Raw genomic sequence first — 14149 nt, forward strand, 5'->3', positions numbered from 1 at the left:
AAACGTTTGACAAAATTCAAAATGTTTTTATGATATATTCTTTCCACAAAATAAGAATAGAAGGAATTTACAACATGATAAAGGCCATATATGAGAAGCTAACAGCTAATATCATAGTCAAACTGAAAACACTGAAGCATTTCCTCTAACATCAGGGACAAGGTAAGAATGCCCACTGGCACCATATGTATTCAAACTAATACTGGAAGTATTAGCCAGAGCAATTAGGTGACAAAAGACATCTACATCAGAAAGGAGGAAGTGAAGTTGTTTTTGTTTTCAGATGTCATGTTCTTACATATAAAAAACCCTAAAGATTCCACAAAAAACTATTAGAACTAATAAACAAGATTAGTAAAGCTGCTGGCTGCAAGATCAATGTACAATAATCAGTTACATTTCTATATACTAAAAATAAGCTATCTTATAATGAAGTTCAGAAAACAATCCCATAGATAATTGGATCAAAAAATAAAATACTTACAAATAAACTTAACTAAGAATGTGAAAGACTTGTGTATTGATAACTACAAGAAAGCAGTGAAAGAAATGGAGAGACATCCTGTGTTGATGGGCTGCAACAATTAATATTGTTGAAATATCCATACCACTCAAAGGTATCTACAAATTCAATGAAACCTCTGTCAAAATTCCAATGGCATTTTTCACAGAAATATAAAAAAGAATTCTAAAATTTATGTGGAACCACAAAGGACCCTCAATAGCCAAAACATTTTGAGAAAGAACAAAGCTGGATGCATCATACGTCCTGATTTTAAAATATATTGCAAATCTACTGTAATTAAAACAGTATGGTACTGTTCTAAAGACAGATAAAGACAAATGGAACAGAATAGAGAGTTCAGGATTCAATCCCCACATAGATGGTCAAATGACCTTTGAAAGGGTACCAAGAATATGCAGTGAGACACGGTGGTGGGAAAACTGGATAGCCACATGCAAAAGAATGAAATTGAACCCTTACGTGATACACAAAAATCAACTCAAAGTGGATTAAAAGTGACCTCAAAGTGTAAAACTCCTAGAAGAAAACATAGGGGGGAAACTTCATGCGATGAATTCATGCGATGAATTTTTGGGTTGATACAAAAAGTACAGGCAACAAAAGCAAAAAATAGACAAGTGGGGCTCCATCACTAAAAAGCCTTCTGCACAGCAAGGGAAACATTTAATAGAGTGAAAGAGCAATGTATGGAATGGGAGAAAATATTTGTAAACCATCTATCAGAAAAAAGGTTAATAAACAAAACACATAAGGTACTCCTACCATTGATAACAAAAAAAGAAAATAAAACCTGATTTTAAAATGGGCTAAAGACTTGAATAGATGCTTCTCCCAAAATACCATACTTAGGGCCAACAGATATAGGAAAAGATAGCTCAGATCTCTAATCATCAGGGAAATTCAAATCAAAACCACATGAGGTATCACCTGTTAGAATGGCTATTATAAAAAAAACCCCACAAAAGTCAACAAGTGTTGGCAAGGATGTGGAGAAATTGGAATCATTGTACAATGTTGGTGGGAATGCAAGATATTGTGGCCACTGTGCAAAACTGTTGGAGATTCCTCAAAAAATTAAAAAATAGAACTACTGTATGACCCAGCAATCCTACTTCTGGATATTTTTCCAGAAGAATTGAAATCAGGAGCTCAAAGCAGTATTAGCATTTTCATGTTCTTTGCAGCACCACTTACAATACCCAAGATGTGAATACAAGCTAAATGTCCATCATTGGATGAATGGATAAAGAAAATGTGGTATATACATATAATGGAATGTTGTTCAGCCATTAAAAAGAAGGAAATCCTGCATCTATGACAACACAGATGAACCTTGAGGACATTATGCTGAGTGAAATAAGCCAGTCACAGAAGGACAAATAACTGCATGATTCCACTTAAGATATCTCAAATAGTGAAGCTCATAGAACTGAGAGTAGAATGATTGTTGCCTCAGGCTGGGATGACAGGAAAGTGGGATGTTGCTAATCAATGAGAATGAAGTCTCAACTGTGCAAAATCTAGAGATCTGCTGTACAACGTTGTCCCTATTGTTAAAAATGTTGTATGCTTAAATTTTTGTTAAGAGAGTAGGTCTCATTTAAGTGTTCTTAAGCACAGTAGAATAAAATTTTTAAACCTTGAGGAAGTTTTGCTTCACAAAAGACACCCTTATGAAAGGGAAAAGGGAAGCCACAATGTGGGAGAAGATGTCTGTAATACATATTTCCAATAAAGGACTCATACTCAGAATATATACAAAATCCCTGTAAACCAGTAACAAAACACAGGAAAGCCTAATAGGCAAAACATTTGAAAACACGCTTCACAAAAGATGATATCAAAGGAGCTCAAAACATGAAAAATTTCTCAACATCATTAATCATCAGAAATAGACAAAATAAAAACGAGTGTCCCCTACACACCTATGAGAGTGGCTAAAATTAAAAGAACAGGCAACGTCAAGTGTTGGTTAGAATATCAAGCAACAAGGACTCACACACTGCAGGCAGGAGCATATATTTTATTACTTTAATACTTTTATTACAGTTCAGCAGTTTAGTGTCTTCTAAAGCTATCAGGTTTCAATTGTTTATAACTTTAATTTTCATTTTTAAAACTATCATGCTTACATTTTATATTTATTTTATATTATAACTAAACTTTTATTTCCTGGAATTTTGCAAAGGAGATTTTCCATAAATTTTGAGTCTAATTACCTAAAATATTTTTTTTCCTTTTCCATTTAATTTGAATCTGCTTGTCTCTACTTCTTTTTTTTTTTTTTTTTTTTTTTTTTTTTGTGGTACGCAGGCCTCTCACTGCTGTGGCCTCTCCCGTTGCGGAGCACAGGCTCCGGACGCGCAGGCTCAGCGGCCATGGCTCACGGGCCCAGCCGCTCCGCGGCATGTGGGATCTTCCCGGACCGGGGCACGAACCCGTGTCCCCTGCATCGGCAGGCGGATTCTCAACCACTGCGCCACCAGGGAAGCCCCTCTACTTCTTTTTTTATACTTTTAACTTTAAATCTTATTCTTTTCTTTTCAAATATCAATAATCTGTATATAGGTAAGCTTCTGTATATTTAACATAAATACACTAAATTTATAAATTCATAAATTATGAATTATAAATTCATAAATTCACTAAATAAACTAAATTTTTTATATAAAAGGGTGGGAAAAATTGAGAAAAAGATTCTGAAATTCATATGAAAGGAAAGTAGGGATAACCAGGTAAACTTTAGAACTAACAGTTAAAATATAGATCTTTTTATTTTTAAAAAGCATCTTTCTGGGCTTCCCTGGTGGCGCAGTGGTTGAGAATCCGCCTGCCGATGCAGGGGTCACGGGTTCGTGCCCTGGTCCGGGAAGATCCCACATGCCGCGGAGCAACTAAGCCCGTGAGCCATGGCCGCTAGGCCTGCGCGTCCGGAGCCTGTGCTCCGCAACGGGAGAGGCCACAGCAGTGAGAGGCCCGCATACCACAAAAAAAAAAAAAAAAAAAAAAAAAAAAGCATCTTTCTGATTTTTAATGATTATCAAGTATTTATTAAAATATCTAAAATACCGTGGTAGGTATATGAATTAAAGATAAATTTCTCATAATCACAATACCCAAAGAAAAGTTCCATTAACAATATAGATGTATATATTCTTAAAAATTTTTTCTAAAGAATAAACATAACATTATTTATACTTTTTTTTTTTTTTTACTTAGAGACTGTTATGGGAAACTTTTATATCCTAAAATCTAGGCCTATATCATCATTTTGTGACAAATAGTATTCAACTTAAAAATGATAAATAACATTTAAAAAATCCATTATTATGAATATGTAAACTACTTCTAGTTTTTCTGTATTATGAACACCCTGTAATAAACATCCTTATATTATTATATAAATTATAATAGGCTAAATAATTAATAAATTATAAAGGCTATATAAATTATAGTCTCAGGATAAATCCCTAGAAGAGAGATTGATCAAAGCATAAATATAATATTTACACTCTTGCTTTTTGATATCTACTGCCAAATTACCTGATTGTAATGATCACCACCAATCCATTTGTATCAAGTTGTAACCTTCATAAGTTATTTTTAGTCATTTGTACATTTGAATGATGTGCTTTCTAGTTATAACATATCTTAAATTTTACTTTCTTTCACTATCATATTGAATTTTCTTTATTTTCCACTGTGTCACTTAGTTATGAGCTGTTTCTTAAATGAGTATGGCATAGAAAGAAAAATATGTAATAGAAAAGTAAGGGATTACAGGCATTTTTGAGACTTCCTTTAGTATGAGGGATGCTTAGTGTACATTTACCTTCTCCCTTCTCTCTCTCTACTGATTTTTCTGTTATGTAAGTTGGGAGTTTAGACCTAGCCTAATGTTAATAAATTCCTATTTTTTAAACATTATTTTCTTGGTTACAAAAACATTTTATCATTTTCAGTTTTGTGCTGAGGTTTACAACAAACATTTTGACTCTATTTTATGCTTAACTGTTTTCATTATTCATAATTCTGAAGGATTATCTTAGATTTTAATGACAATAAGATTCTTTTCAGTCCAGGGAGCTTGGGATACCCAAATCTTTCCTTGACTCTCCTCTCTTGATTTATCCAATAAATTGCATGTGCTTGTGAGTGGGTGAATCATTCTGTTTCTTATTATAGTAGTACAAGTAATAAACATTCATTTAAAAATATTCAAAGAATAAAAAAATAATCATCATTAATCTTAGCACCTAGGATGATCATTTTAAAATATTTCAATATATATAGATGTACAGACGCGTGTGTGCATACATGCTGGTGTTTCATCTTTTCTAAAATGTGATAGTACTTAAAAATATCACAGTTTTTCTTTTTTATTCTAAACCAAAATCAGTTTATATACTTAGAATGGAAATTTAAAGGCACTTTGCTTTATTGACCTATATAGTTACCAAAAATAGATAAACACTTAGTATATTTTAGGAAGCCACTCTAGTAGAATATTTGCAGTTGAAGGTAACAGATGATTGTTTTTTTCTGGAATCAATTTTTATTTTCTTCATCCTTTCTCTTCAATTTTCCATGCCTTTTAAATAAATTCTTGTGTTAGAAATATGTGGGCTCAAAATAAAATAACAAACACTGGTATTTTGTGTTGTGCTTTGTCTTGTTTTCCCTCGCAGTAACAGTCTCTAACAATCTTGGCCTGAAGAGAGGATGGTACCAAATAAATCACCAGAAACTGGCCTAAACCAAGAAGGAAAAAACCATATTTCTCCCTCGCTTCTGTTGTCACTGCTGAGGGTTTAAATTATGAAATAATAAATCATCTGCACCTGAATCACCTGAATTATGTCTGGTGTTTTCTCTGTATTTTCAGTTCCAACTTCCAGCCTGTCTACTCTAACTTGAATCCAGAAAAGGCTCTGAATCAGGTAAAAGCAGCCAAAGACCCTCACCCCAAAAAGCCCTGAGGGCCTGCTAGTTGTGCCTCATGACCCCAGCATAGAGAGTATCCCTTTTCCTTTCTGCTCTTTAGGTTGACCTGAATCTCCTCCCCACCCCCAGCAGTCTTAACCTTCCTCCTTCCTTGCAGAGCTCCTAAACTTCAGCTAGCCTGTGACTTGTCCCAGTGGCATTTACTCAGCTAGGAGTTGAATCCAGTGTTTCTCTCTCTTTTTTTTCGGTACGCGGGCCTCTTCACTGCTGTGGCCTCTCCCGTTGCGGAGCACAGGCTCCGGACGCGCAGGCGCAGCGGCCATGGCTCACGGGCCCAGCCGCTCCGCGGCACGCGGGATCCTCCCGGACCGGGGCATGAACCCGTGTCCCCCGCATCGGCAGGCGGACTCTCAACCATTGCGCCACCAGGGAAGCCCCAGTGTTTCTCTTGTTACTGCTTCTCCTCTTTGAAAGCTGTATACCTGCTTTAGTGTATTCAGATTACTTTTTAAAATTTATTTTTAGTGGAGTATGGTTGCTTTACAGTGTTGTGTTAGCCTCCACTGCACAACAAAATGAATCAGCCATACACATACAGATACCCCCTCCCTTTTGGACTTCCCTCTCATTTAGATTACCACAGCGCATTAGGTAGAATTCCCTGTGCTATACAGTATGTCCCCATCAGTTGTCTATTTTATACATAGTATCAATGTATGTGTGTCAGTCCCAGTCTCCCAATTCCTCCCACCCCACCCCTTTCCCCCTCTTTTCCTTATTATAGATTCATTATTGATTTTTTGTGTCAACAGTTTTCAGATGGCTTAGATTCCCGCTAAGCAAGACCTACCTATGTCATGGATTTTTCTTTAGTATTTTTATAGTATGTACCAAAGAATATTTTAATTTTCATTGAATTTTCCTCTTTGATCCATGGATTAATTAGAAAAGTATTATATCAAATATTTGGGGATTTTTATATTTTTATAATATATTTGTCTTAAATTGACTTTCATTAGAGAACATAATCTGAAATATTTCAGACATGAGAAATTGGTTAAGAGTTATTTTATACCTAAGCATGTGGTATATAATTAAATCTTTTATACATTTTAAAATGTGTATTTTGCAGAGGTTGGGTATACTGTTCTCTCTATATGAGGTAAGTCATGTGTTTTCATCATATTCAAATCCCTCACTATATTTGTTGATTTTTCTAATTTTTTTCTGACAATAATTTGCTTTATGTGTATTGAAGTTATACTGAGATTTATAAAATATTATAATTTTTGTGACTTTTGATTTTATGTGTCACCTTAACTGGGCTAAGGGATGCCCAGATAGCTGATTAAAACATTATTTCTGAACATTTCTGTGAGGGAGTCTCTGGAAGAGTTTAGCATATGAGTTAGAAGACTGAGTAAAGACCACTCTCAAGGATGCTGGTGGGCAGCATCTAATCCATTGAGCTCCTGAATAGAATAAAAGGACAGAGGAAGAGTGAATTTGCTCTGTGCTTGATTTGAGACTTCTATTTTCTCCTGCTTTCAGACATTGGCACTCCTGTTTTTCAGACTGGGACTTATATTGTCACCACCCCCATTCCCATTCTAGACTTTCAGACTTGGGTGGAATTCATCATCAGCTTTCCTGGTTCTCCAGTTTGTAAATGGCAGATCATGGGATTTCTTGGCCTCCATAACCACATGAGCCAATTCCTATAATCTCATGTCTCTCTCTCTCTATAAAATCTCCTGTTCTGTTTCTCTGGAGAACCCTGACTAACTGACTAATACAGATTGGGGGACTTAAAGGATGAGTTTTCTGAATTGGTTTTGGGATTCCTGGAACTGGCTTTGTGATCTGATTAAGTTTAAAGATGCCATTGACTCAGGGACTTCCCTGGTGGTCCAGTGGTTAAGACTTTGCCTTCCAATAAAGGGGTGTGCGTTCGATCCCTGGTCAGGGAGCTAAGATCCCACATGCCTCGTGGCCAAAAAACCAAAACATAAAACAGAAGCAATATTGTAAGAAATTCAATAAAGACCTAAAAAAAAAAAAGATGCTATTGTCTCTATTTCCAGTAGCAAAAAGAGCACTGATAGGCCATGGAACAAACTGTTTACAGAGATAGGCAAAATATCTGCTTTGGATAATTCTAATCAACCACTTATAGGAAGAAAGGAGCCATGTGACTCTATATGATATTTTTGAACATTTTTGGAAAACTAAGGAATATAATAACATTGGTTGACTTCTCCTAATGTTGCTGGACAACATAGGAAAAGAAAAAGATAAGTTCAGAGATCTGAATTCCCAGGTCAAGTGTTTCGTAAATGACCTAAAGGCTTCCAGATATGGCCTGAAGAAAGGACTTATCTCCTATAGCCCCAGAGCTGAAATTGCTGAAAATTAAATGGAGAACCTCATCCTGGCTGGTTTATAGTGCAAGTTGACCTCCTAGCCTCACCGGGTATCTGTTGTCAAAGTGAGGGCATTCATTGGGAAAGAATGAGACCCTATAAGGTGGGGTGGGTATGTGTTGGAATATGCTGTTGAAGCTAGGGACATTGAGCCCCTAAATCCTGATGAGTCCTCATTGTGGAAGAGGCCTCCCCGCCTCATTGATACTGGCCTAGTAGTACCATGCTCTGCAATTAAGGTCAATGAAGAACTACAACTCCATCCAGAAAGGATTGCTGATGGTGCAGACCTTTCAGAAATGAAGGTTTGGGTCAGCAAAGCAGCTCAGGTGCTTGACGAAGTCAAAGGGAATGCAGAGTGGAGAGTAGAAGAAGATAGTTATAAATACCAGCTACAACCATGTGACGAGTTACAGAAATGCAGACTGTAATTTCACAAATATATTCTCCTTATTTTGTTATGTATATAAACATATATTAAGCAAATATCTTTGCTTTCTTTCCTCTCTTATTCCTTTATCATGTATCGACTTTATATAAGTATTTAAATATTTTAAATTTTACATCATAGTATTTAAGTTATAAAATATCAGGAGAAGAGTAAACATCACTCAGGGGTTTTATCTCCTCTTCTGCAAAGGAATTAGGGCATTTTTGGTTGTATGCAGGATAGTTATATCACTTTAGGCAGAGTTATGACCTTTATTTGGAGATTAAGTATGGCTTAAGGAGATGCATAGGGGTGCCAAGTTGACAAGGGGGAGACTTGTCATGGTTAATTCCATGTGTCAACTTAGGGATGTCCAAATGTCTGATAAAACATTATTTCTGGGTGTGTCTGTGTGTCTTGGGAAGAGATTAGTATTTGAATCATTAGACTGAGTGAAGGAGAGACCACCCTTACCAATTCGAGTGGGCATCATTCAATCTTTTGAGGGCTTGAGCCGAACAAAAATGTAGAGGAAGGTCAATTTGCTTTCTGCTTGAGCTGAGACATCCACCTTCTCCTATCCTGGGACACCCACTGGCACTCCTGGTCCTCAGGGCTTTGGACTCCGATTGGGACTTACATCATTGGCGCCCCATTTCTCAGGCCTTCAGACTCACACTGAATTACGCTACCAGTCCTTTCCCGGCTCTCCAGCTTGCAGATGGCAGATCTTGGGACTTCTTTGCCTCCAGAACCATGTGAGCCAGTTCCTTTAATAAATTTCCTCACCCTCCCATCCCCATCTGTCTATATAACTCCTATCACTTCTGTTTCTCTGGAGGACCCTGACTCACACATTTGTATTATTGTAGCTTCTTCTTAGATTTACCTTTTGCACTATGATATGTTCTTCTTTATATCTACTAATGCTTTCTGTGTTAAAGTCTACCAAGCTTTCTTTTGTTTAAAGTTCCATGGTATATATATATATATATATCTGTCTTTTACTTTGAACCTTTATATAACTGAAATTGTCTTTTATAAGCAGCGTATAGTTGACATTTTTTTCCAAAGCTTTGTTTTAAAATTTTTATTGTTGTCTTTTGATTGGTTATGGACCATGAGCCTATAACACAACCACACACCATTGCAACTTAAAATATAACACTGGCCTTTAATCATGGTATTGCATGTATTATAAACGTTTCTTACCTCATGCCTACTCATTAACAGAGTTAATGCCTATTGACTAACAGAATTAATATGAGGTAACTTTAAAAATAAGAAACATGTAATATGAAAACTCATAAACATGCATTCCTTGCAAATAAGTTATTTGTGGTATTATGTTATATATGAAAACGTCTATCTTTTCTTGACAGATGAAAGACATAATGCACAGGTTTTGAATCCCAGGTAATCAGGCAAGACATGTACGTTTTCTTTTCCATTTTTCCTGTCCATCAAAGATAATTACTCTGGTAGAATAAATAAAGGGGGAAAAGTCACCTGTATGATCAATCAAGTTAAAAATGATAATTAATTCAACAAATGGCATGAAGGTACACTTATTTTGAAGTCGAGTGCTCTCATGTATCAATAATTTATTTGTAACCAACATTTTGAATACACAAATGCTAAAGAATTAAGCATTATTAGAAAAAAAGAGAAAAAAATAGCACTCCAATACATATTTTAGGTGACAGATTTACCATGTCTATGATATAGCTTACAATATTGAAAAATATGCCTCAATTTGATTTTTATTATATGCAGCTATATTACTATCTTCATTTAATATACATTTATATTATTTCTATCTATCTAATATGTTGAATTTTCTGTTTGTTTCTTCCTCTCATCCTAAAATAGTTGATACTTACTGTGATACCATGGATTCTTTGTTTTCCAGGCTAGTCTTTGGTCTCCCTCTCACTTTCCGGTTGCCTATATATTTAAAAATAAAAATAATCATTTAAAATTGTATTTTCCTCAAAGATGGTTCTACAAAACTCTGTACCATTTATCAGTATTGAAATAGTTTTGAATCCCTAGCTGAGATCTGGGAGCAGTCACTACTTAAGAATATCTTACCACCGAGAGCACCTCTTAACTAGTAAGAAAGACTAATATGAGAAAAAGCAAAGTAATGTAAATTTACCTGGAAATGGACTCAGATCATATTTATATTCATAACATTATTAGCTAAATCGTTTTATACTTTTTTTACCATTCATATTCTTCCCAGTTTTTCCACAATAAAGTCATCTAATGTAAGAAAATTCCTTTAATATGTTTAAATATTATCTGAATTATATGACTATTTTATGTGTTACATACTACTTCAGCAATTTTACAAAAACTTTTCAAAATATTTATATGAAATGTATTCTCTTTTAATTAGTATTATGTTATCAACTTTAAATACTTCAATAAAATTCTTTAAATATTTGAATAAAATTCATTTCATTTTAATTAAGATGGAGGGCATGGATGTAAAACTCAAAAGCAGAAATTATTTTATAGCAATTTCCATGAAAGGAAATAAACCAATTTTAATATTTATTTTATTCTTGAAGCATATTTTCAGATATTTATAAGGTTATTTAATTAAAAAAATTTTTTTCTGTAGATTAGCCATGGCTATATCTAGATTTTTCAGTTTTACTATTATATATTAATTTCTAATTTTTTCCAACTCTGGCTGCCTCTCAATTTATTTAAGTGACTTAAACTTAACTACTCTCCTAAATTTCCTTGCTATGTTTTAATAAAATAGTGTATGCAAAATGCTTTGAAATATATAAATATTAAAAAGTAAAGTAACAATATTTAATACATATTTAATAATTAAGATCAAATAGTAAAAGGAGATAGATAAACACTAACTAGAAATCATTTCTACTTAAATTTACCCTTAACACAGTCCAAGTTATTTTAAGATTAAAGAAATTTATTATTCATTATATTGATCATTAATATATTACATATTAAATTTCCATATAAAGATAAATATATAATCGGAATTATTACTAGTTATATCACCATAATGTTATTTATTGATAAATTACTATGTAGGCCAACTAATTACAAAAGTAATGAATCTTAAATATGAAATTAATATACTCATCGCTTGTATAGTCCTCAGTTCTCCATTCTTTTCTTTGGAAATAAAGTTTTACCAGTGTAGCAATCAGCACACAGAGAATAATGAAAAAAGGAATGAGTAAGAAAAATGGCCATCTCGTAGGTTTGGAATAGTAAACATTCTCAATATAGCGCCTGTCTAGGAGAGAAAACACCAGTGATTTGAAAACAACTACCAGGAATATAGCAAAACCATTTCTGCATTTTAATATGACTATTAGAATAAAATGTTTAAACATTTAATAATTTTATAATTAACATATTTTATATGAAGTGGATAAGTTGACATCCTAAGTGCTCAAAGTTAGACTTTTCTCTTACATAATAGTCCTGTATTCCTTGCTTGGTTATTAAGAACCTTCTATTCCATGTGGTCTCTTTTCAGATCTGTCTCATAATAGAGACGATAAGGATTATATAGTGTGATCCCAGGAAGAACTGAATTTTCCCTCAATACTCAATTTTTTTGTAAGAAATATTGCATATGTAATACCATTTCAATGAAGTCCAGATTCTTTTCTTTTATTGCATTGGTATTTATTTTCATGTTTCATCTAAGAAATTAATTGCTTATCTCAAGGTCCTGTAGATATTTCCCGTGTTTCTTTCAAGAATAGTTTTAGCTTCTACATTTAGATTTATCATCTATCCCACATGAATTGTGAAGTAAGTTGTAATTTTGAGATTCGTTTGGCCTTATGTGGATATCCAGTTGTTAGAATACAATGTTTTGAACTGACTTTCTTTTCCCTTTGAACTATCTTTGTACTTTTGTGGATTACTGTAACTATATACTAAATCTATATTATTCTAAATTTAATATAAGGCAAATAGACTAAGTTGTCCTTCTTTGTTGTACTTTTTCAGAGCTCTTTCACTATTCTAAGCACTTTTGTGTGTATTTTAGAATCAATTGTTGATATCTAAAATGTTGCATGCTTTTATGATTGGTTATTTTTATCTATAGATTTAATTTGGTGAGAATTGACGTCTTGGCAATAATAAACTTTCCAATAAGTGAGCATGGCATATTTCTCCATTTACTTGTATGTTTAGCATCTATCTGCATTTTTGTTTTAGTTTCAGTCTTGCACATCTTTTGTTAAACTTATTCCTAATATTTTATATTTTGATAGTATTGTAGTTGGTACTGGTTTTAAGTTGGTTTTCATTTACTGCTGCTAGTATATAGCAATACTATCCACTTTTAAACATTTTCTTTGACCTTTTGAAAGGTTTTTATTACTTCTAGAAGTATTTTTGTAGAGTCCTTAGGATTTTTGATGTAATTAATCATATCGTCTGCAGTCTAATTTCATCCTTTCTAATCTTCATGCTCCTGATTTTTTGTTCTTTACTTATTGCACTGGCTAGGGCTTAGGGTAAAATATTGACATGGTGAGAGCAGACTTCATTGCCTTGCTTTCAAATTTTGGAAAAAAACAATGTATTTTATCATAAGAGATATTGGCTAAAATTTTTTTGTTGATGCTTTTTATCATATTGATGAAGTTTGCTTCTGTTGGTAGTTTGTTGCCTTTAAAAAATTCATATATAGGTGTTGAATTTTGTCAAATGACTTTTATGCATCAAAAGAGAAAATGATATACATTTAAAAAATACTTAATTTGGTGAATTGCACTGATTGACTTTCAAATGAATGCTTACATTTATGTTTATGAAGTATATTGTTCTGTAATTTGTTTTTTGTTAACTTTCTTTCTGGATTTGGCATCAGGGATATGTTTTCCTCATACAGCGAGGTGACAGGAGTCACTTCCACCACTACTTTTTAAAATGGTATTTCTTCCGTGCAAAAACTTGCCAGAATTAACCTGTGAAACCATATACATCTGTATTTCTTGTTGCTGTTATTTTTGTTGGTGGTGATTTTCAAAAATCACAAATGCACAAATCATGAAGTTTAGGTTTCTGATTTCTTGGCTATACCCTATGATTTATAATTCCTTTTCCATAAGGAGTAGCCCTTATAACCCTTTTTACATTAGAGTAGCTTTATCAGTCTACTTTTACCCATAATTGATTAGGACTTGAAGAACATATGTACTATCTTGACCGTTTTCAGAGTGACTGATGTAATTCCTTAAAAATGTATGGATTTCTTGTGTATTAAATAAAAAATACACCCCATTAAATGAAACCACACCCACAAATCTTTTTTACATAAATCTGTCTATATTGGACTCTGGTGAGGCTGCTATAAAATAACCTATTTAAGATTCATAGTAGCCTTATTGTTTGAGAGTTTTTAAGAGGCAGTCCAGTACAATACTTAGAAGGCTTTTTGTATATTGATAGCTGAAGGTGTCTAAGAGCATCACTCTTAAGTTTTTCTGAGGTCTTAACAGAGGGGTTTACATATGCTTGACAATTTTTATCTGAGATCAAATTTTATTGCTAAGTATCTCAAATTTAGCTGTTAGCCATTTCTTACTTTAACAATGTTTTGCTGGAAGAATTCAGGAATAAAAATTAATTTTATTTTCAAACCAAATAAATTCTAGCTCTTTTCAAGTAAAATAGACATTTTACTTGAAAACTGAACTGTTCCTTCATTAATAATTACTATCGTCTTGTATTTTATCATAGGTAACTTAAGTCACCCAACCTGGAAATCTTGCTGACCAGAACCGTGAATTCTACTTTCCACATTACCAC

At 33.6% G+C, this 14149-nt stretch overlaps 2 protein-coding genes across 10 annotated transcripts in view; one reads left to right on the forward strand and one right to left on the reverse strand.

The window, feature by feature from the left end:
* ADAM18 (ADAM metallopeptidase domain 18) overlaps positions 1-5381 on the forward strand; it is an 84943-nt gene extending 79562 nt beyond the window's left edge. For all 8 annotated transcript variants that reach the window (XM_067022788.1, XM_067022789.1, XM_067022790.1 and 5 more), the window contains one exon: positions 5215-5381. In XM_067022788.1, coding sequence (XP_066878889.1) covers positions 5215-5227 — 13 coding nt within the window. In that variant the 3' untranslated portion in view covers positions 5228-5381. The remainder of the gene's footprint in view (positions 1-5214) is intronic.
* Positions 5382-9472: 4091 nt separating this feature from the next.
* ADAM2 (ADAM metallopeptidase domain 2) overlaps positions 9473-14149 on the reverse strand; it is a 63799-nt gene continuing 59122 nt past the window's right edge. The window contains exons 20-22 of one of the 2 annotated variants that reach the window (XM_059049168.2): positions 11450-11609; positions 10207-10270; positions 9473-9801 (exon numbers count right to left, since the gene is read on the reverse strand). In XM_059049168.2, coding sequence (XP_058905151.1) covers positions 10237-10270; positions 11450-11609 — 194 coding nt within the window. In that variant the 3' untranslated portion in view covers positions 9473-9801; positions 10207-10236. The remainder of the gene's footprint in view (positions 9802-10206; positions 10271-11449; positions 11610-14149) is intronic. The other variant, XM_067022797.1, reaches the window with a different exon arrangement.

Source organism: Kogia breviceps, chromosome 20, assembly GCF_026419965.1.
Source record: "Kogia breviceps isolate mKogBre1 chromosome 20, mKogBre1 haplotype 1, whole genome shotgun sequence".
NCBI classification, from domain to species: Eukaryota; Metazoa; Chordata; class Mammalia; order Artiodactyla; family Physeteridae; genus Kogia; species Kogia breviceps.